The 25,146-nt window shown below is 37.4% G+C and overlaps 1 protein-coding gene across 1 annotated transcript in view; it reads right to left on the reverse strand.

Annotated features, from left to right (window-relative positions):
• SEC63 (SEC63 homolog, protein translocation regulator) overlaps window positions 1-25,146 on the reverse strand; it is a 58,968-nt gene that overhangs the window by 28,835 nt on the left and 4,987 nt on the right. The window contains exons 2-7 of the mRNA XM_042016595.1: window positions 12,348-12,447; window positions 11,417-11,531; window positions 7,616-7,728; window positions 5,246-5,307; window positions 1,844-1,902; window positions 1,055-1,105 (exon numbers count right to left, since the gene is read on the reverse strand). Of these exons, the coding sequence (XP_041872529.1) occupies window positions 1,055-1,105; window positions 1,844-1,902; window positions 5,246-5,307; window positions 7,616-7,728; window positions 11,417-11,531; window positions 12,348-12,447 (500 nt within the window). The remainder of the gene's footprint in view (window positions 1-1,054; window positions 1,106-1,843; window positions 1,903-5,245; window positions 5,308-7,615; window positions 7,729-11,416; window positions 11,532-12,347; window positions 12,448-25,146) is intronic.

The following is a 25,146-nucleotide window of genomic DNA, read 5'->3' on the forward strand; positions in this document are numbered from 1 at the left end:
TGACTATAAAAGAAATTTACAGCGACAAGTCAATGTACAAGTCTACATCTGGTATGGAGCAAGAAGAGGCAGGCAGACTATTTTTCCTGTGCTCAGAACATTTCTTTGTACCAATAGCAAGGCTGTTTTTCCTTTCATTTGAGCTATGATAAACCTAGTATAAATCACTACAAGTATGTGTATACAAAAAAGCATCAACAGACATCAACTGAATCCTAAAGGGAAAGGTATGAAAAATTTTTGCACCCTGGATTTTAAACTTTTTATTCAACAGCTTGTTGAAATCACCACATTTAATCTTCTAAACTGAATCTTCAATCACACAGAAAAACTCAAAGGGAAGGGATAATGTCTCTCTGAGTCTCTGCACACAATGATGCAAGCAGCTGCCAAGACCTCAGGACACTTTTTCAAATGAAAATCTTCTCAAGAACATGAGGGGTTTTTCAGTGTCAGCTTTCTGAGTCTTGCTTCATGCCATACCCCAAATGCACAATCGGTGGATAAGGGACATGGTTCAAAAGCAATACTGTAGGGCAAACCTGAGCCCTGAAGTAACAATCACCTAGCAATTGATTCCTCACACAAAGCAATCTCAAGTGCAGACATCTCATGGTGTACAGAAGAACAACAAAAACTGAAGTTATGAAAACAAAGGCAGCCAGGAAAAAACAAATCAACCACCTGTTCCACCTGCAGTAATCATTCTAGCACCAACAGCTAGAGACATCTCAGTCTTGACTCTACTGTAACACCACTGAATATCCTCTAGAGCTCATCACCTCAATTTTCTTGCAAAAGAAGCTACAAGACAAATTACATAATTTATCAATTCTTGTGATATCTAATATTTTCCCTGCAGTCCCCTCTCTATCATGGCACTGCATTTTTCTGGAAACTCTACAGCAGCTATACTTTTTTCACGACAAAAGAAAACACCACCTTTTAAAAAAAAGCTCACTTGTGCTCTCTAGGAAAGGTAAGAATGAGCAACCCAATGTCTAAGTTTACAACTTGGTTACTGAGAGTACAATATTAATCAGATAACACTTACCACAACAACTGGAAGAATAACCATAAATGCTAATCCATATACAAACAACACCTACAGAAAAAATGCAAAACATACTGTATTAGAGACTGTGGCTACTTAATACCACTCTTGTTTAATCTTTTTTCTAAAATACAGTCAAGTAGCACTACCACAAGCTTACTACAAATTAACACAAGCTTACTGCATAATAGCTGTCATTATTTCTGAAGAGCAACTTACAAGTAATATAATTAGGTAGGGCTTAAATAAGGAGTATCAGTTTAGCGTGATTCACGTATGAATCAGTTTTAAATGATTCACGCATGGTCACAGGTCAGTTTCTTTAATAATTAAAAAGTTGGCAGCTAAACTGTGATGCAGTGGACAGACGATTAAAAGAAATCAAGTGGTTAAGAAAAATACCTTGCAGCAGCAAATGCAACAGGAAGAACATTTAAATACTGTATGATTAGAGCATCACTAGCAAACCAAACGGAACTATAGAAACACAGCACACAGCTCTAAATGTATTTCCTTGCAAGAGCAAACACTCACTTTGTAGCAGGGGTGACCACAACAGAGCCTCATTATCATTGGAATGAGATCCATCCAAACATATTCATACTTTGCTCTCAAAGGTTAGATTTAAGCTACTCTAATACTTATGACTCCTGAAATTTGCTTCGAAGATGTGCATTTGGACCAAAGTATTAACATGTTTTGACTAAAAATGTGCAGTATGAAGCAAATTTTTTTTCAAAAACACTTGAAAGTTCACCTTAAAATCTTGAGCTAAGTAAGCTGACTCACCAGAATTGAATTTTTCTGATCCACAATCCAAGCTGGCAAAGCTATACCGAAGCTTGTAGCTGCAGGATTAAAGAAAAGAAACTCACTATAAAAACGTTTCTCAATATTTTGAAGTCGTATTATGTCTAACAAACAAACAAAACCACCAACCCACAAAAAAACCCACCATGTTTATTACTTCAATAAGAAAAATTTTAACAAATATAGCAAAATCAAGCAACAAATTAGAAATACACCAAGTATGCAATAAAATAAGACTTAAATCCAACACCTGAAATACCAAATGTTTTAGCTTAACATATTGCAGTGAAATAGATAGGCAAGATTTATTTATATATATATAAAAAAATTTCACAGGTTGAAAGATTTATGAGTTTTGCATTGCAGAGTTTTCAGCAGTTTAAACACATATAGTTTAGTAAACAAATGAACTGCAAGAAAATGGTCTGAGCAAATAACTTCTGTGCGAAGTTCTATTGGTTTGTCACTCTAACAAAATGTTCTAAGCTGCAAACTGTAAACACAAAACCCTCTATCAGTACAAATTTGTGTGATTGGTAAGAAAGAAAAAGGAACACTTCTCAATTCAAAAGGAGTTAGGCTACAGAAAATAGAAGACATGAATCTCTAACATCTCCAGCATACAGATCTGAGTAGAGAATAGCATAGAACAGTTTGTCTTCAGACACTGGTGATAACAAATTAAATTTTGCAAACACTATCTATCCCAGTACTAAGAGTTCTAGGAAACCAGCAGGGAGAAGAAAAGAAAGTAAGACTTTATGGACCTGCTTAAAATAAAAACAACATGCCTTCCTTAGTACTAGCAGTTGTCCATGAGGAGCAATGCCTCAAATAAGGACAGACTAGGATCCCTATGTAATTAGGCACTATACTGATGCTATCTCCAACAGATTGTGACAGCCATCAATTCAATAAACAGTTGCTATACACAAGCCGAATGTGACTTCTGTAAGTTGAAAATTACTATTTGTAATTACCAAACATCTGACAAGCCTGACCATACCTCAACCTTAGGAGTTCAACCAGATAATACCCCATGAATTTACCACATTGAGTTACAGGAAATGCCTTGCTCTGGAGAAGGAAGGTCTCCAGACTCTTATCTGTTAATGATGATGGATTTTTAGAAGAATCTACTAAAAATCTGTCTTTTACTGATGGAATAAATTTCAGTTTACTACAATATTTTTGACCTTTAGGACTGTAGCTTCAAACTATTCCACGAACAGAAGTAGTTCAATAAAAAAAACTCTTTCTCTTCTGGTCTGAGAGTCTCCTTGCCCCCCACTCATGCTCACTGAGCTGAAGCACTGGCAAATACCATGTGAAAACAGGCTTTTAATCATAAGGTACTTTCAGTAGACTATCTTCAGATAGTCTGCTTTTAGTAGACTACTCTCCAGATGCCTCTCACCTGTTTGTAAACACTCTTTGAATGATTTTGCATTTACTTTTAGTAAAGGAGCAAGTCATGCAAATACAAAAAACTCTTGTTTGCCTGCCTCTGGCCTCACACTGCCTCAGCTGGATAGAGAGGAATGCTGCTCCCTGTTCCTCTGTGCTGGGCACAGAGGGTGGGATGTACCACATCGAACTTGGCTAGACATGTCTAACCCCAGATGTGCTTCATCTCAGCCCTGGAAATACCTCTGTGAGGGATTGTATCCATCCTGTGCCTATAGAGAACTAGAAGACTAGAGTACATAGCTTGGGTACATGTTTTTACACCACAGATGTATAAATAAAGAGAAGATGAATTTCACTAAATTAGAAAGCCCCTCACACTTCTGTGTGGAACAAGCTTAGGGAATAGAGGAGGGAGAGAGAAAATTTCAGGGACTTCTCCCACCCTTCAGATGTCTCAAACAATGAGAGGTCTAGAAATAAACCAGAGAATTCTAATTCCACTGTAGTCTGAGGTAGGGTTTTCAGAAGAGCAAGAGGCTTAACGCTCACAGTACAAACTGCTACCCTGCCAAAAAACATTTCCATTTGCCCTCTGGGAATCCAAAGTCTCCTAGGTTTGCGAAAGCAATCACTAAGCCAAGCAAGGATCTTCGTGCTTTGTAATTCTCAAGTTTTGGCTGAGTTTTCTTTTGAAGACACAGCTTCAGGTCCATTCAAGGACACTTACACAACTGCCTAACTTCAAATCCTATGCCTTGGCAACACTAAGAGAGTAGCTTATGGATGTGAAAAACAATTTAGCACCCAAAAGGTCCTAGGAAAGCTATTAAAATTTACGTTTTGCTGATATTGTGACAGCATTTCTGAAGAAAGATTTTATCTGTATTTTGTAGCTAGAGGGACAGAGACCTCTTATTTGCCAAGCAAAGGAAGCACTAGAAGCTAGGAGCTGACAGAAATCTGTTACGCTATAAAACACAGCGATTAAAGAAGCTGATCTACCTCCTTAGTCCATCAGAAATGCCTTTGTCAGACTGTGATTTAGTTGGCAAAGCTGTTTTTTTGAAGGAAGAGGGAAGATTTTCTTATTTCTTTGAAACACCAGTTCAAAGGCTGGGGTTGGTTTTTTTAACTTTAAAAATTAATGCTCTATGTTGGGTGGATATAATTCAGAAGAATTTACAGAACAGATGACAGAGTACCCTCATGTCATCCTGTAACTTCAGAATTAAGTTACAAATTCCATTTATTATTTCCAAGCTCGCTGTAACTCATTCCACACAGATATGTTGTGTAGCTCGCCCTAACAAATGGCAGGTTTCCATTCTGCCTGTAATAAGTACCAGCTAGAAATATACAACGTTTTTCCTTAGTAGGCCACTTAAACAATCACTAAGGTGTTTTACAAGCAATTCACACAACTGCAAATAGGGGAAAATTATTAACTTCCAGTCTTAAATTTGTTTAGCTTGGATCACCTACTGTATAACTTTGACACACCATCATCAGGATTATTTTCACGTAGCTACCTGCCCAGAAACAATATCCCTATGTACATCCTTTCCAAGTGTGTTTATTGCACTACAGCTAGTTTTTAATTTTTCAATATACATCTCTAGTATTTGATCATAAATACCAAGAAATGTTTAAAATCAGTTTCTGCTAAGCAGTATTCTATTTTTTGCTTATACCTCCATTAATATTGGCAAGTCTCTCTAGATTTTTACTGAAGCTAATTAAGAAAATTCTTCTTTTTTAAGAAGTTTGAGAACTGTGAAAGCCAACTCTTTCCTGCCTTTCCCTGCCATCAGCCCCCCAGAGCCAGTTTCACAAGAAAAAAATTGGTCAGATGCATTGCTTTAATCACAGCAGAAAGTTATTATATAAAGCTCTGCATGCTTCTTGACTGATGAGATATTACACATCCCAATGTACAGTGATTACAGGACTTCTGTCATTCATAGTTGTTACCTTGTGGTCCATCTGGATTACCAAATTCTTCCCAGTTTTTTCGTGACTCTTCATCAGTTAAACTAGTTACAAGAAGAGATATTAAGTTAATACAGAAAACATTTCTCTAAATCATTAACAAACAAACTTTAAAATGTGGTAGTCATATTATCCTCTAGAGGTGGTTTGGAAAGCTAAACAGCTTCTGCTATTATTTTGTATGAAATCTAACAGGAAATATTAGGAAATACTGCTGTATTCCTCCTTGATACACAAATTCTTTAAGCACTCTGACAGGAAAAGAAATCAGACACAGAAGATGCACACACAGGAGATGGCACAATCACATCTCCCTTTCATGACAGCAACTGCATACCCATCAGCACACAATATTTTTTGATGCCAGGTTACAGCACAGCAAATTTTGAAAGACAAAGGTTGAAACTTTTCTTTTTTTTTGGAAGGAAGGTAAATATGGAAGATGAGTTGATTGATCAGAAGTAGTCCATATGGGCCTTTATCTTATTCTAGACCTTTAGCCTTTGACAGCCTGTGTTTGGTTGTCGCTGTTTTATTTTTCCTGGAAATCTCTACTTTCATAATTTATTTTTCTTTTATTTAATAGGACACCACCTCCTAAATCTTACAGCTTTCTGTGCCTGTTCAGTAATGACAGCTTTTTGGCAATTGTATGCCACCTCAACAGAATCCCTGTTACTAGGAGGAAGAATACTGCTTTAGAAAACGGAATACCAGGCATTCACTGTATTTCGTCTCACATAAGAAAAGCAGTGAAGTCAGGCCTCTCCTGATCATTTCTAAGTCTCCCATTTGTTGACAAGCAGACTCACCAAATGGGCAGCTTTAATATTCTTTCAAGACAGCATGGCTAAGGAACTTCACCATCATTTACCTCATAATATACCTCTGCCATGGCCCTTGCTCTAGTGTTTGAAGTACTGAACTGCAGCACCAAGTGTTTGAGTACTGGCTTGCAAAGCAAAGAATGTAAATGTTTCAGGAGTTCAAAAAGGCATACCAGAATTTCCTACTGAAGAGATTTTCAAAGTGATACAGATGTGTTTAAGCAAAAAGTATGATTTCCAGCCTGCTCAAGCAAGCATGATATTGGTTCTCTTTCCCACCTCTTCCCAAACAGGGCTCTCAATCAGTAAGGTTAACCACACACACAACTGACTTCAAGGCAGAAGTCACCAACTTCCTAGGTTCTGGGATGATGTGACTGACCCAGTAAACCCCAATAACTGAAGAAGTCTCAGTGGGGATGGGCAACAGTGACATGCTGCAAAGCTCTGCATGACCACAGTGACTCAGCACATCTGCTGCAAAGAAGTTGACTCCACCTCAGCACAAAGGGGACACAAAGGCGGCCTTTGTTTTACATAAAAAACCTATCAACAGCTGAGGGGATCAACTGGTGGTATAAACATTTCTCTTTGAGTGCATTAAAAAAGTGTGAATGTTTCAAGTTTGAGACATCAACATGGGGGGAGTAAATACCTGGCTCAGTCCAACAGAGTATAAAAACCAGACAACTAGAATTCTGAAGAGAACAATGGGCTCCACTTGGCTTCAAGCCACACATGCCTTCCCATCAGCATCGTGACAGTGAGTGTATTAGAGATACCTGTAATGGGAATCCCACCAGTATTGTGATAGACCCGTGTATGGAAATGCCTGTATTTTGATTTCCTTTATACCAAATTCTAATATTAGACATCTCTCAGATACTAAAAAAAAAAAAATGCTGCAAGAGATAAGACCATAAAACACTCTAGAGGAAAAGCAGATTCAAGGACTCAGCTCTTAAGAACCACACAGGTAATACAACACAGTCACCAAGTAAAAAATCAGGACTGCAAGGCAAGCACAAATGGAAAGGGACAGGGGTGAGCTGAGAGAAAACAGTCAGATCCAGAATGAAACATCCTTTTCACTGGATGGAACAGTTAAAAGTACTGTCTTTTACTCTTTGGCTTTACCACCAGGTAAAATGAACAGCATATTTATTTTCTAAGCATCACTTCAAAACTGCTGTCACAGAGTTGGCTGGTTAAAAATCACAACACCCATTTTGACCTTCGTCATCTTTAAGATTTGATATGTGTTATACTGGAAACACATTTCCTAGCTGACATGAAAGTTAACACAAAGAACTAACACCTTACAGCACTCTGACAGGTGCAAAACAAATTATCCTTCCCAACTTGTACAAAGCAAATACACACTGCATGAAGACATGTTTGGCTTTTGTTACATATCTGAACACACTTTTTCCTGCCTGCTTAGGCTATCCTTGTTCTTATTGTAAAGGGTGTCCTCCCCATAATATCATGATTCCCTTTTTTCATAAGCAAAAAACAAACTTACGCTGCATAGGCCTTAGCAATCCTCATGAACATAACTTCATCTCCTCCTTTATCTGGATGGTATTTTAGGGATAGTGCACGGTACTGCTTCTTTATTTCCGATATACTTGCTCCCTTCAAAAGGAAAGGTTTGCATTTATTAATAAATACCTTAAATAAAATTCATTCTTATATATAATCCTAATATACATTGTGTAGTATTTTTCTGAACCATTCACTGAAGAATTATATTCTAACACAGGATCATGAAACTACATGTATATATTTCATGAAAACATTATTATTTTTCTGATAACATTATAACCATTATGTTTTTAAATAAAGACAGCAGTCACAGTCTAACTAAAAGACATTCAGATAACAGAATATTGGGGGTTTTTTTCTGGATTATTTTGCGTATCCATCCATAGGAACAAAAAAAAAAAAAAAGGATTTCTTATCTGTTTGACGAATCTTAAACATATTCATGAATACAAGGAATTCTCACTTGCAATATTCTTCTATCTAAGCCAGAGTTCATAGATCAAGTATGATGGTCCACTTGCAGCTTGTATGCAGAAATAAATGTCAGTCACCAGAAACAGCAGATTTCCCTGCCACTTAAAAATGCCTTTGACTAGAATCATCCTACCCATAAATTATTTCAAACTTCTTGAACAAAGGGAATACATTACCTATACCTGAGAAAGATTGATTTTTATTCTACTCCAGCATGCTGTTAAATGCCACCAACACAATCCCCTGTGCATTAACTTTCTGCTTGGACTGTGAACTTCACTACTCAAGAAAACCCATAAAACTTTATAGTAAGTTCAGCTAAAGTTTTTTCTATATGTTATCTGCTAAGTTTCACACCAGAATTACCACAATACTTCTCAATATTTTGTGCCAGAGAAGCCTAGCATGCTGACCTTAACTGAATAATAAACACACAAGAAGTTATTTACAGATGATAGTACTGTTTCAATAAATTTAAACCAGAAATTAAACTATCCTGAGGCTTCACTTGCTGTTACTTTATCTCACTTTATACAGTCTGCCATATTCCAACACTATTTTTCAACAGCATGCCTGCCTCATTTAATGCACAGGATGAATTTACTTCATTATAAATTAGCCTTCAACTGAAAACAGGTGGTTCAAGACTAGATGAAGAATGCCAGATAAGGAGCAGAAGCTAGAAAGTAGGGGGAAAATAAAAAAGGACAGTAAAAAAACCCCAAGCTATTAGAGTAGAGATGTGTTTTCATGGTTCACATGAATGCTGCCTGTAAAAAAACAAAACTAATTTTTTCTCTCTGACACAGAGAATGCATATGATCCCTGATAAGTTGATGACAAGCCTTCCCTCTACATTACTTGCTTACTCCTCATTTTCCAAAGCCAGGCTACAGAGGTTAGGCCTGACTTACAGTAGTCTTGGACAGCTGGCGTCAGTCTGCTTGGAACACAGAGCGTGACTATATTAAACACTTGCAAAAAAAAGAATAATTAATGCCCCAATTGTCTTACTTAAAGAATCAAATTTATAATCACTCTTAGCTTCATCTTTATGCCTTGGATCCCATCTCTAAAACTGCAGTACAGATACTTATTAAATAGATCATTAATATCTGAGCACCTTATGTATTAGTGAATTCAAGTGATGTGCTTCAAAAAGAGCTACTCTATGTTCAAAACACACTGCTGATATTACATATAAAATCAGGTGTATGTACATTATCTTCACTTTGTTGGTGCTGTGGTTCTTCTCTGGAGAAAAAAAAAAGCCTCTTGTTATAAACTGATATGCTAACATAAAATAAAAAAATAATCTTGACTAGAGTGCGAATGCAAAGAAGAAATGAATTAGCGTGCATCAAAACTTTAAAGTGCTTGCATCTGCAACCATTTTAAGTTCAATCTTCAATCATTTTTTAAGTTCAGGGGGGGTTTTGCCGGTGGTTTGGTTTTGGTTTTTTTTTAACAACAATAACAGTTCCATCATCTAACTACACTTCAGCATCTGTATCACTTCATCAGCAGGGTTGGCAACAACTCTCAAGGTTCCACTTGAATGGTAACAGAAGAAAGCTGCTAGTTTTCACGTAGTCCAAACTAAAAGTCTTTCAAGAGATTTAAAAGAAATTGCCTGATAGCAAGAAATACATAAAAGAAACACACTCTGAAATTTTGAACTCTTATTTTGAGCCCTACTTCAACCATCTATTTTCACCACCATCTCTTCATCACCCTTTTAAGATCTCTGGCGTTCATTCAGCTTGTCCTTATGACAACATGCTCCATCCCTCAGTTCTTGAGTCATTCCAGAATTAGTTTCTTTGCCTGTGTAAGTTGCATGTGTCTTGAGCATGTGTACAAGTTTTCATCAATAAACACAAAATTGTAATTCACTACATACATGCCTTTCTTTCCCCTCTGGGTTGTTCCTTGTAGAAATTTCCCAAAGATAACAAAGGAAAATCCTGATGACCTAATCCCTAGCCTGATTTGTTTAATCAAAGTTAACCCAGATATATGAACATTTAAACTGCATGGGTCCAACAGATACCATTCAACAGTAAAAATATGTATTGCTCCTTCCTATGCATCAGTGAGAGAATCAAGTCAGCAATCAGTGAGTCACAGAGGAGCTGAGCAGGGGTTGAACTGTAACTTGGCTCTAGACATGACAGGCAGGTGTTCTACCTGTCTAGCTAGAAATAGGCTACAGACTACTTAACCTGCTACAATGGCTTTCTTAGCACAAGGTGCTGCTTTTCTCTGGTGACAGTCAACACCACTTAATGGCAAGAGATGTATTTGCTGATGTTCACATACATATTAAGCTCTCTCACACTAACAATATACATCATGTTTAATCAAAAAGTACATTCAAAGCTCATTCATATTCTTGTGCTGAGCTGGATCCACAGTGTACTTTCTTCACTCTCAAGAGTGAAACATACCTCAGACTCCAGAACTGGAAAGATGACTACTGTTATTCAAAAGAGGAGCCTTGGATCAGGAAATAATTAACATAAGCAGAGAATCTGCTTGAGGTACTGTGGTTAAGATGAAGAGAAAGAGTTTGACAAGACTAAATAAGAGTTTACAAGAAATTCAGAAGGTCTGTCCTTGGGATATGTAATTTTTTGCATCCATTTTGAATCAGTCCTTCAGTATAAACAAAGCACTGCATCTATTTTCTAGATAAGGACTCTATCTTTTTTCATCCCAGTTTAATAAAAGTATAGGCTGGTATCACTGCTTAGAATTTGTTACTTGCATTGACAGATACAACTGAGATTCAAGCTAGCCTGCACTACATCAAAATGTGCATCACCAACACCCTTCAGTGAAACCTTTCATTTACAAGGGAAGTATTGCTTCGTACAAAAACTGTAAATCAAATGAATTCACATTCTTGTTTATACAGTTTCTTCAGCATCCCTAAAAGTGGCTATTGAGAAGATTTACACAGGGCATACAAACAAGATTTTTTTTTGTTTTCCTGTACAAAGAGCAGAAAACAACATCAGAGTAAGATTCAAAATAGATTTTAAAAACCCACCTTGCTACATTACTAGAATTTTGAAGGAGCTAGATACAAAAGTTATAAATTGGTACAGATACAGGCAAAAAACACATAACAACTGACTTTATAATATGCAGCAGCAGCTTTCACATGCCAAAAGAGAACAAAAACACTAGACAGATTCATAAACTCACTTTGTTTGAAAAAACAAGTCTAAGATTAGACAACTACACACAGAATATACAGTTACAGGAGTACAGACTAGTGAAAAATGTTATTACTTACAGGATCCAAATGTAACACTTCATAAGGGTTGTATTCTTGATACTCTCTGTCTGTTTTGGAAACTTTGTATGCAAGAAACAAAAATAACGCCCAGCCAGCAAGGAGGACTATTTTCCTGTTTGGAAGAAAGGGATTTTTTAAATACATAAATCTACTAGCTCTAGCACCATTCTAATAACATTAGAAGCCATTTAATAACACTCTTCAAGAAACAGTATTAAAACAATAAGAAACATTAAAGCAGGTATTAGCATTTCAGTTTTAATACCACTTTTTCTCCTAGTTTTTAACAAAGACAATCCACTACCACAAAGCCTCCTTCTGTTCTTTAACTGTCTGTCCTCAGCAGGCATACATTAGTATTTCCTATTTTTAAAGGACAATTTTAACTTAAACCTAGACAATGTGTTAAAAGAAAAAAAAAAACAAAAACACAAAAAGCTGACACAGGGGCATAACAGACAGCAACAAAGAACGGATGGATATAAAGCCATATACCTTCAACATACAAAGTCATTATTCTTTTCTATTCGAATATATATGTTCACATGCTAAATATTTAAATCAAAAAAATATCACTAGCACCACTAATTTCAGTGAGGAAAAATTACTATTTTGAACAAATAAACACATTGTTTACTTCTTTTGTTTGTTTGGTTTTGGGGGGGTTTTTCGTTTTTTTACAGCTGAGGCTCACTGGTCTCATTTATCAGATCTTTATATAGGACAAACAGCATACATCTTGATTTCAAGCCCTACTAGATAATAATGATTACCTATTAATTATTCAAATACAGCAGATTGCAAATGTCTCTTTAGTGATGCAAAAGTAACTAATTCCTGCTGCTTTGATTACAAACCAATACATTTTTATTTTCAAAAAAAGTAAGAATTGCTTTAATGGAAAGTCGTGCAAATGAAATGTACGTACTTCACTGTCGGAATTATGTTCTGCTGCGGTTTTAGCAGTCGCAAGCGGTACCACAAGCATCTTCCATATACATTCCTTATATTCTTTAATCGAATTTGTTCTATAAAAATAGAGATTGTGATTAACCAAGCTGACAAAATGCAGAACAACAAACGTGCTCACCTCACCCCAAGCAGGCAGTACAAGGTCAGTTGGACGACTAACAGAAGGTCCAGCATTACCAGAGAAGAGAATGCTTTTTATCCATTTAAGTGATGCTGCACATGCATAAACATAAGATGTTGGTCAGACTACACTCTCTACCTAAAAAGAATCCATTCTATTTTCCATATGCCACATAGTAACCATCACATGTGAAGCCAGCCCTTGCCTGTCTAACATGCACCCGTAAAATTTGCTTCTGCCACTCAACTCCTAAAGTTTCCCATTTCAGTATATTTTTCCTACATACAGTAGCTGACAAACGAACAAACAAACAAACAGAAACCCACAGGCAAACTGGTGTTTGTATACAAATAAAGAGTACAGCAAGAGCAACAGCTCCTTCCTCAATTCAAAATATGATGCATTTTCTTCCTCTTTGTGACATCTGCTTTTATAAGCTGCCTTTTTTCCCTTTTTCTGCTGAAGGGGAAAAGGAAGGAAGATTAAGATAGCAGCTACTCATAAGCCATGCAGCTCAGTAATACATGCCCTTGGCAAGGGAGTTCTCACATTAATGACAGTCAACAAGATTTCCTCCCATAGTCCTTTTAGGACAGGAAGGGGCTGGAAGGAAGTTGTATTTATACTGTCAAACTCACCATGATGAGGCATGGAAGCTCTGTTAAGAGAGCTTTATTGTACTTCAGAGCTAATCAGGACCAACTTAGTCTTGGTCAACGAATTCTTTTATACTATGAGAAGTACAATGGAAAGCAAGTAACTTGTACAGAATTTCTCTAAGTACTGAAATTATATGTTATAATTAAACTCCTGTTTTAGTAACTTGTCTATCCATAAACTATGCAGTCTGACCTGTAACACTTCTGAAGTGAGGATGCCACTGTAATTACCTTACTTTCAAAAGAATAAGATCACTTGGCCCTTTTCAGACTAAAGGAGAAGGAATCAAGACTACAGAAAATTCATCCAGTGTCAACACACTTAGATATTGCTGGTGAACAAAATTTAAAAGACAATCATTAATTATATAAATACAGGAATTATATTAACAACTTTGATCCAAAGCACATGTCAGTCATATCCTACTAAGTCTTAAATCTCAACTTGACACTTTTGACCAGGTGATGCCCTCATGGAGTCACAGAATGGTTTGGGTTGGAAGGGACCTTAAATACCATCTAGTTCCAGCCACCCGGCTATGGGCAGGGATGCCACCCACTAGACCAGGTTGCTCAGAGCTCCATCCAGCCTGGTGTTGAACTCAACTAAAATAGCAGTTATGATACACAAAGACATTTTTATTTGGCTGATTTCTAAAAGGTAATAGTGGAAGACAGTGACAACCTCTGTTTAGTTATTCTGAAGGTGTTGGAAGGTGGGATATGGTGTTGATCTACTCGAATTTCTAAGCAAGCACACAATTCAGATGAAACACGTAGAATTCAATTAGCAATCACCAAACTCTTTGAGGCTAGAGAAACATGACCATTGTGCTCCACATCGACCATGAGTTCAGATTTAAGGCAGGTTAGATGTGAGCACTGGATGGTATTTCAAACTCTGGCTGATTTGGCAGAAATAGAGTGGGAACTCAGATGACATGTGGCCATCCATGAACTGGTAAAGCAGGTAACTATTAAAGCTTGTACAGACACGGTACCGGAACCAGAAAAGAAGTGTATCAGCTTAATTCTGAACTACCTAATTTTATAGAGTATAGCTTCCCCAAAACTTTATATGACATTAAACAGTTTGATGCAATTCCTGTGAAGATTATATTAGTAGTTCCACCACCCCCAAAGACAGAGAGTGATAATCAAGGATAATTCAATCCCCTGCACCTGATTCAACTCTTGCCACCCTTCAAAATAAGCTTCCAAACTTCTTTCACTGTCTTGGGCAACAGATAAACTGCACAAGTATTTTGCAGCTCTCCTGATCTGCAAAGATTGTTCACAAACCTAAAACACAAAACTTTCTAAACAAAAAAAGGATATGACTAAAATTTGGTTAAGCAATCCCCCACTTAGTTTTACTTTTGTAAGATTTTAGAAAGCAATGTGAAGGAAAAATTCAGCAGACAACAGAAACATTGAAAAAACTCACTCCCTACCGGTAGAATGTAAATTAATTTGGCTTTTTGTCTTTGCTTTTTGTATTTTAAGACAACAATTGTGGGAGATCTGTCTTGGTTCAAAACTGGATCCATCACAACCAGAACCTAATGGTTACTTAAAATTAAATTACAAACTTAAAGCAAAACTAAAGAGACAGAACTAAACAAAGAATAGGTATTTCAAAAAAAAACCCCAACCAAACTTTATGCCATTAAAGACTACACTGACAACTAAGTCATAAGGATGAAAAAGCTTTGCAACAGAAACAAGGAAGAAAGTGTTCTGAAGGTTTTAAATGGTCACTGGACAACTATGAGCCATACTGCAATGCTTTTATGGAAAGGTTACTGATTATACTTGAATAAATCAGGCATCAGAAGACTCACAGAAGACATGTGTTTAAGCCTAAATCATTTGTTTCAAATACTGTCGGTCAATTCAGTTGTTTGGTGCTGAAGCAAGATGAAACCAGCTCTTCATCAGTTCAACCACATGGACCCAGACCAGCACCTGAGCCTTTTAGTGGTTTTGCTAGGATTTTGCAGTTTTAACAAGCTGCCGTGCCTTGACTTCAAAGACCTATGCCACAATGCCCCACTTCTCAAACCTGCCAACTGTCCAGCCCTCCAAGGACCAGATGACCCTCTCCTTTCCCTACTCTGCATCCTCCCTGCAAGAATTGCCAGTACCTTCTACCTTACCATACCAAAAGCCTTCCAAAAATGCCCTAGAGGAAGGCACCTTGGAGAAACGAAACATGGTTGAGCAAGATAAACTGAAGAGCTGGCAGAGAGTCAAATAAAAACTGACCACTAAATGTAGTTTACAATAATCTCTGAACTGAGGTTTTGGAACAGCTTTCCAGTATCAGCTGCAGAAGATATGTTTTGTGACTAGTCTGACAATAGCATCAAAAGGAAAAAAAACCAAAACCAACAACCTGAGCCACACAGTATGAGCAAAAATTAAGCCTTTTGAATACTTGGCAAATGGAGTCCTGGAACTGCTATGCTGCACAAGGGGATCTCTTCAGCCAAACACCAAATTAAGGCACGATGCTAAGTAGCCATTGCATTTTTTACACATGCATCTGAACAACTCTGGATCAAATCTAATCACAGTTGATCGAACAATATCAAAGCAAAAGCATCTTATTCATCTCTTTCTGATCCTGGGATGGCAATGGTCTCATTTTACTAACAACCCCAAAAGGAAACAGGGCACTAAAAAGGTGAATGATTGCTTACAGTTATCTCTCCAGAACAGATAAAAAGAATCAAATCCTACCCAAACTGAGGCTGAAGTCCAGACCACTCAAATTATTTGGAGCTATCCTGAGGCACTTCCTCTGTCATATGTCATCATTAACACATGTTAATTTGTGGAATTCAAAAACAGGCAGCTACTTGGAAAAAGGAAGGAGCAATACAGACAGCATAACTCCCAGTTTAGGCAGAAATCCTAAAATGGCAAAACACCATACTAAGAAAGCTATATTCCTACTGTATCTGGGAAAAACAAGCTTCCTGTTTATTTACAAACAAAGCCTGCAACTGCACCAGAGAAAATACTTATCTTGTAAGGAAGACAGTGGTTGCAGGAAAAAGAAAAAAGAAAAAGAGAAGGGAAAAAAGGAGAGAGCAAAATATTAAAAAAAAAAAGAAGAAGAAAAAAAAAGAAAAAGAAAGTTATAAAATGAAGAAAAAGTTTAGAAAAAAAAGAAAAGACAAAAAAAAAACCAAAAAAAAACCAAAAAGGCTTGCAAAGGCCAGAATACCAGATAATTCCTGCGCTTAACAAAGGCAGCAACTTATTACTAATGAGCAAGTTGTGAATAAATCATATCTTTTTTGCTTTGTCTGACTAAAGGAGCTTCCTTTTTACACAAGTGGATTTACCATGCCACAGAACTGGCACACTGCCCTGCAATATCCTGCAGACCCTGATCACACTGGAGTAAAATACCTTACATACTGCTCAAGGTAAAGCTTTGCAATGAAATATGAACTGTTCCTTCTTTGGATTTTAGCTCTGGAATCCATATTCTGTCAGGGGAAAGAGGTTCAGAGTTTTAAAGGCAGACAAGAGTTCTCTTCTTTCTTCTCAGTCCAGATCATGGCTTCCCATTACAGCGTAAGAGTACATCACACAACATCCTTTGATATGGGATTAAAGAGAGACGAGTGTGTGGGGGGTGGGAGGAAATGCTTTTCCTCTAGTCAAAATCACTTCTCATTCGATAAGCAAAATCCTTCACAACAGTGAACCTCTCCTAAGTTTTAGGAATAGGCATTAAAGAGCCTTGGAAAGCAAAGGTGTAATGCTCCCATGGGCTTTTGAGTTAATCTCACTAACACTAACCCATGCATCAAGGTACTGTTAAAGCACCCCTCTCACATGAGGATGTAGACTGCCACTTCATTTCTGTAAATAATTTGGGGAAGCATCCCATGCTTGCCTTATTTCCCTCCACATTGTTCTGGATGCATCCAAAGTTCCTGAGATTCACAAGCAGGTTTTCACCAATGTAATTCTTATTCACAAGGCTTCTGCCAAGTGCCTTTTATAATAATTTAAAAAACGTATGTGAATATCCAGCCAAAACTACATCTTAATATACTTTTCAAGTTTGAGAAATACAACTAGTACTGCTACAAAAGAAAACCTGAGTGTCATCTCTTTCATGACTTTGTCAGAGGCCTTACAGAAGTTTAGGGAGATGATACAGGTTGCTCTTCCCTTTTTGACTGTTGCAGTCACTTCTTTGGTACTCCAGGCAACAACACAGGTATGAGTAGAGAATGTTTAAGTAAACAATCAACTTCTCTTGATCAGAACTTATGCATGCCTCTTGAATATCCAGTTCGTTAAGCCAGAGGTGTCTGCTTTTTCTGCACAGGTAACACAGACCACACAGTTCTCAGGTAAAACAGAACAACCTAACAGGTTGGAAAGGGTGGGAAAGACCTCAGGAGATCACCTAATCCAACCCTGCTGCTAAGAAGAGGGTCAACAAAGCAGCTGCTCAAGGTATGGCTGCAGGCCTTTCAAGTAGCTTCAAAGACAGAGCTCACTGAGCCACCTATTCTACAGTTTGATCATCCTCATGGGGCAAAAATTTCTCATATCTGTCTCAACCTCTGTTCATTTACCAATCACATAATGGGTGAGGACACAGGACACACAAACAGAGAAGGAAGCTAATTACAGGTTGGATTTGCTGTTTCCAGAGATTACATTCAACCTGTGTCTACAACTCAGCCATGCCCGGGTTACGTTTGGTTTTGAAGTTCACCCATCTTACATACTTGTTTCCAAAGAAACAGGAGGATACACCAAATCTTTAGGAAGCCTGGACAAATGATCCCTAGCTAGACCTAATCTTTTTGTTTCAGGTTCTGGAGGTTCCAAAAAGTGCTTAAAAAAAACCCAAAAAACCCTAAAGGGAGATAATTTTTCATCTGTCTGAGAAAAGATAAAAGATTACACATTTATTGTTATTGGAGACAGGCAATTCTTGAAGAGAGAGAACGGAAAGAGGCACAGCTGCAGCTATACTGAAAAGTTTTAATCTCCAGAGTCTTGTTTCAGCTGCAACAAACAAAGGTCAGTTTTAGGAAAAAAATTACCACAAATAAGACTACTGGCATCAGTACTTCTATCTAAAGCATATAAAAGTTTTAAAGTATCAGTATCATTTTTGGCTATTAGGATAGCCAAAAGCAAATGAAAAGCCAATATCCAGAATACATGGAAGCCACCAGTTTCCCACCATTCTACCTCAAACAGCAGGAAAGAACAGAAACACATCCTAGCCTCCTGTGTTCTTTCTATCTTCAGGCTACTAAGAAAAGCAAAGTCACATAGTCTAAAATACAGCTCCAGTGGACTCTGACAGAAAACGAAACAGGAGGAGGTGCACATGAAACACTCTGCCCACCAGCTGCAGACAATTCATCTAAAGGAGAATGGTTTTGCAAGAAAATTGCTTATTTCAGCAAAGAACACAGAGCAACATAGTTCTGCAGCCCTAGGAAATGCCAAGATCACTTTAAAAACAGACTTTCACAAAACTCATTTGTAGTGCATCATCCTCTCTCCACACCTGAATGGAAAACTCGTACCTGTGGAAAGCATCAAGAGATGCAAGTAATACACACATCATGCAAGTCTTGAATAAAGGTTACAGCCCAGGGGTACCATGGCTCTAAGCATTAAATCTGATCCATTAAAACTGAGGGCAACAGGCTCAGTCAAAACACTCTCAAGAGTTTCCAGGTTTGCTGGGTTTTATTCAGGGCTGTACAGTTTTAATCCTCTAAACTGCACACTAAGTAGGCTCCTATTTACTTTCAACAGTTACGGGCATGCATATATATATTATATATATACATATGCAAAATCTGAACTCCTGGGCTTTTTTCTACTCCAACAATAACAGAAATTAAGTAATGTATGAACAATTTATTTATTGAGGTCTTGAACTGAGGTTCTCTGACCAAATTTACTTAAGCACTGAACCATTTCTTGTATAACAGATGAAGTAGGAAAAGACTACCCTACTGCTTCGCTAGGCCATCTTCGCTTAACTCTATTGACATTTTCCTTGATAATTATTATAAAATAAGACTCCACATGGATATAGTATGTTATCTGAGAATAATTTTAAAAATCACAGGATTAGGAAAAAACCCATACACTTACTTTCAAAAAAAGCCACTGACAAACACTGATAACTATGTTTTAAAAGCAGGAACCCATCTTTACCAGCAACTAAGTGGCAGGATTCAAACTTGCAGAAGACTCACAGTCAGCAACTCCTCTGAAATACTAAGCAATTTCAAACCTTATTATAATAGGATTGACTTCTACTGTAAAACCCCAAATTAAGAGGCATGAAGCAAATTAAATTGATTTTAGAGTGTTCTAAAACACAGTTGCTTAAATCCAAAAGTCTTCAAATAACCACTAGTGTTTCCATTAGGATTACTTTTAAAAAAAAAATAAATTAAAAATGGAAAGCATGTTTCAGGACTTCGAATGGACCACAGCAGTGAAGAATTAAATGATCTGATAGACACTTTCTAACTTTAATGGCTATTATTATAAAAGTCTCCTCATTACCCTCATTATTTATCTATAAAGAGGTCCTGTCCAAGTTACCCTCTTCACTAAAACATTTATAGCTGAATAATCTCACCCCAGTTGTCTTCAAAGAGATTTTTTTCTGGCTAGTAAATATTCATAGAAATAAGCAAAAAAAATCATGTGTTTTGAGTAACATGTTAAGTATTAAAACCCCAAGCAATTCATTAACTACAAAGAGACCTGCGAAAGACGTAACAGCAAGGGTGTTTTTTTCCAGAGCATGTTTTGCAGCAACTAGATTAAGCTTAGAAGGAACAAAAAGTAACCTAACTTTTCATTCCCACAATTCCACACATATTTGCTGACCAAAAGACAGTATTTGTAACTAACAGCTCTAAAAAACAGCAACATAAGATGATTCAACATCTTGAAAGTTAACTTCTTTTCAGAGTTTACTTACTCAGGCTTTCTGTGTACAGTCAGCTGGGCACAGTTCCACATTACACTACTGCTAATCAAGCCATTTCCAAACCTTGTCCTTCCTATTAGTGTACTGTTTCTGACAAAACTGTTAGTGGTACTACCTATGCTAACTTTGAAGCTCTATCACCTAAATTATCTAATTTACAGTACAGGTGGACCTATAGGTGCATTGCAAAACTTTAATAGAATCTGAGAGGAATCAGAAAACTGGATATTTTACTATGGAACAACACCCACATGAGTCAAGGTTAACAATTCTAGATGAAGCCAGCAATAGTGCTGGGCTCCAAGATTACACATTCTTAACTATTAGCTTAATTTTATCAGTTTGGTGTGGGGAGGAAACCAGAACACATTAAATCCAGAACAAATGTGAACCAAAGTCACTTAGCATATCACCAATCACTAAAAATGCTTGTAGTCAGTTTTATTCTGCTGCACACCTGGAAGAAACTCTAATAAAGGACAGAATTAGTGGACACAAGGGTAAGTACCATACATCCATTTATCATCTGTGACGTCTTTGGTAAAGGTGAAGTCCTCTAAAGGAAGTAAACATATGGAACAGATACTCCTGATGCAGACTGTGGTTTCCAAAAGGCTTTTTAAACATTCCTCTTAGAAGTCTTTCAGGACAACCATCTAACTATTGCAAAAATAAATATGTGACTAGAAGATTGAGTGGTGAATTCTCACAGCAGAAGGAAATCACCAGGAGCTCTGCAGGAATCTGTGCTGGAACTACAATACTCACACTTCACTAATAAGTAATCTGACTAAAAGGCTGAGCAGTAAAATAAAGCTTCTGGATGATATTAACTTATTCTGGGTAACAAGGACAGGGCATCCTGAAGAATTGTAAAGATTGAGCAAGTGCAGTACTGAATGGCACATGAAATTGAGAGTATGAAAACGTACAGAGCAGTGGGGGCTATCCTAATTTTATATATAAAAGGATGAGCTCAAGGCTGACCATTATCTCTCAGGAATGCAATCTTGTGTTGTGAGAAACTGTTCTACGTAAACCTCAGCTGAATGCTTACTACTAATAAAAAACAGAGCAAGTGTTTAGGGCATTCCTATGAGAAAAAGAAGAGAGAGATTATTACTCCACCACATAAGCTGGAGGTATGTCCAACCTTGAGGTTGTACAAACCTCAAGTATGACACAGTCCTAGTTCCCACCTCTCAAAGAGGGACAACCAGAAAATATTCAATTAAGGTGAACAAGGGCCATCAAATGTGTAAGGAGATTTATGTCCAAAATATAATCTACAAATCTTCCAGCTGGGAGAGACTGAAGTACAAGGAGAGGTAATGGAAGGCTGTAACAAACCTAAGTGACAGCCAGGACAGACAGGACTGAATGTTTACTGCCTCTTCCAGTAGAGCAAATAAGGATTGTTAAGCAACATCAGAAGCAGCTGCAAAACAAAGGTGATTATTTACAGTGTGGGCAGCAGATCTGGTGACCTCCCTCACACAGGATGGTATAGATGCTATACCAAAAGAGTTACTGAACTCAAAACCACTGGAAACACGGAGAATATGCAAAGGAAGCACCATTTATGCTTGTCCTGTTATTCCTTCCTTAAGGTATTCACTTCTTTAATACTACATAAAAGCCCCCACCTGATCTGACCCGTATGTCCATTCGTTTGTTTCTAAAGAAAAAAGGGTATTTGCAACTTTATTGGTAAGCCTTTGTAGAAGCCACAATGCTTACAAATATCCTAGTTTCAAACAGTTCATCTAGCCAACCATCAAAAAGCAATCTTCTGAATTTGAAATGTTTGTAAGCAGTTTCCTGTAAAAGAAATACTAGATGAAAATCTGAAAACACCTCTTCAATCTTCTTAATTGTATACTTATTTAAAAACCGGTGCAGACGCTAATCTTTTTGCTCGGGAAAGAAATTAAGTACTTATTCTGTGCCTCTCCCTGCCCTTCATACTTCTAGCCAGCACAACCCTAGTCAGCATGACACAGAGACACATGTCAGTCCTGGCTAATAACTGAGGGAAAGGCCTATAAACCCCGCAGTGGGAGAAGGCAGCACCACAGGGGGCAGGGATGCAGCAGCAGCCCCTGTCTAGACTTGTTCAAATTGCTGCAGATCTGAACTCTTCTTCTCAGGCATGAATTTGAAACACAAGTTTAAAAAAAAAAAAAAAAATCACAACCAACAAACCAAAAAAAACCAAACTATGGAATCACTATTGATTCTATTCCTTGTCATTTACCTCGCTTCTCTCAAAATTCCTGCTCCTTCTCCAAGAACTGTTTAGCTGTCCATGAAACCATAACTGAATCTAATTCTCTAATACATAGCCTGTATATCCTGGTATCTTAGTGTCATCTACGTGAGTAGTCAAGACAATCTTGCAGCAACTATTAAATGAACAAGGCATGTAATAAAACCTTCAGTACACTATTTTCATAAGCTTACATAACATAGGATGAATTTTTTAAAAACAGAAACTACTTTACTTTTACATAAACGTAATGAAAGATAAAGTTCTTGTAATGGCTTTATCTTTAACTTGCCACAAAAAAGCTTTTCAGCATTTTGTATTCCGGACCATCTTGAAGCTACTCAACTAATCTCTAAACAGGGCTATTAATTTTATTTTACTGCTAGGAAGCTACAGTGCTTATAGTAAGATTACAATACTTTTTAAAAATTCCATGAAAACACAGGCAATTTTTTTCCAAATAATAGAGTAGTTTGGAGAACTGTGCAAAGACTTTGTTTTGAAAAATACTTTCAGAGATAATTGCTGGACATTACTAGTGACATGTCATGATGTTTGCCCCTTCTTCAAAAGTTTCTCAAAAAATCCCTACCACTTCAAAACAGCAATATAGGGGAAAAAAAAAGTATCAAAACAGAGTTAAGTATCACCATTACATTACATTCTGCCTTTTAACAGTCACCTAATAAACAGTATTTTTCTGAACTTGAAACTGTTTAAGTCAACCATGGTACACTCAAGCTCTCAAAAATCTCAATTTGTACGTAGTAACAGTTCTTAAATGCACGACTGAGTTTCACGGACTCTCCTCCCACTTCCTGACACAATGCTGAAAGGTTATATTAACAGGAAAGGATAAGCACACACATATGGGCACAAAATGCTTATATTCACAGATATCAAGTTTTCACACCCATGCTTATCCACCACATTAGCAATGAGCATAGCATCCTGTGGTTTTATACTGTCCTTTTATCCTGTCCTTTACCAGCATCCTGTACTTTATCCTGCATTACCAAATACCAAAATGCTGTGAAATACTTTGGAGTAAGGTTAATGAGATTTCAGTGAGCTGTGGGCAAGGACAGGCATCACAGTTAACCCACTCCTATCAAGCTTATCTCACATCAGAGGATTAGGAGCAGCACAAAAGAATTTTACCCACAGTGGGAGCAGCAGCAATGCTGCTTCCTCTCCCCCAGCTGCTGTGAGGTATAAGGGCTCATTACTCCGTTACAGATAAAACTGAAGAAGTGCTGCCTGCATTCTCTACGCTGGCTTGAGTCACATCCAAGTTGCACACTCACTGTTTGTCCTTAGCCAAACCCTCAGTTCCCCTACTTGCATCTTAAAGCAAGGGATTAATATGAGAATCTCTGAGGTCAGCCTCAACACACACAGATGAAAAATACACCAACAAATTACAGAGAAACCTTCATTATTGACACTACTGCACAGAGATATCCAGTATAGTGGGCAGATATACTGAGAAGTATGGTTCCTAACACAGCAAACCTTTACAGAAGAACTTTCTCAGGACCTCTGATCAAGGTTGTGAGTGCCAATTGCTATCTACAGAAGTATACAAAAAGCTCTACTGCTTCAAAATAGCAGTACAGTAAAAAATTAACAAAATAGTATTAAGTATCAACATGATATTATATTCTCCCTTTTAACAGTCACTAAGTAAGCTGTGTTTTTTAAATACTTCTATACTTTGCCCAGCCTCAATACAAAAAAGGCTGGAATAGTACTAGGGTTCTCTAACTGACTATGCTACTTCCTAGAGGCACAGGAACTTCAAAGATTAGCAGGAAATTGCCTTCCTTTGATGCTTTTTCCTGGTTTTAGAATCAAGAGTCATACACGGTTAGAAGGGGAAAAGGGATTTTACCTTGGTATTTATTTTAAGGATCCTTAGGTGCACACATCCAGGTCATATGCATCAAAATGCACTCCCCCGAGTCCCTCCTCAAAGATTGGGTATAACATTATAGGTTTTACTAATTAGCATATCTATCAAAGATTCTCCAATGAGAGGCTCAAGTGAGCCCCCCTCCCCAAGGAACCTTCCCCTGGATGGTTCTATCTCAGTTTACAGAATGTGTTCTGGAGAGGACCTTGGGGTCTGGGGCACACTGATCCCTAGCTACGAAGCTTCTAAAATGTTTAGTCTCTTAGCTTGACAAACAAGTCCAAGAATGTAGGCAAAAGGACTAGGAATACAGAAATTGTAAAAAGGTGTAACAGGGGTATAAAAGAAAAGGCAAAAAATCTTCATGGCATCACCTTAACCAGATTATTTTAAGTTTCTTTGTACTAGCCCAGTGTTCTTCAAGAAAACTTTAGCTATATCTCACACAGAAACATTGGAGAGAGGAGGGTGCAAAGGAAAAGTGTTAGTAGTGAGCAACAGGACAACATATAGCCAGGCTGGGGAACAACAACAACAAGAAACAGAAACAAACAAAAGCCAAACAAATACATTTAAAAAAAACCCCAAAACACCATAGACTTTGCATGGATTTCTGCTACAATAAAAGTAAACTAAATAGCTTTAATCCATTTCATATCAAGACCTTTTTCTAGATACAAAAATGCAGCCATTCATCTGTTTTTTCTCCTTCCCTACAGTAGGTTTTCATGTCCTCAAACTGCAAGGCAGAATATCTATATTCCAAACAAAATAGC

Source organism: Corvus kubaryi, unplaced genomic scaffold, assembly GCF_017639235.1.
Source record: "Corvus kubaryi isolate FWS band 111438036 unplaced genomic scaffold, C.kubaryi_AGA036_p1.0 split3-73, whole genome shotgun sequence".
Taxonomy (NCBI): Eukaryota; Metazoa; Chordata; class Aves; order Passeriformes; family Corvidae; genus Corvus; species Corvus kubaryi.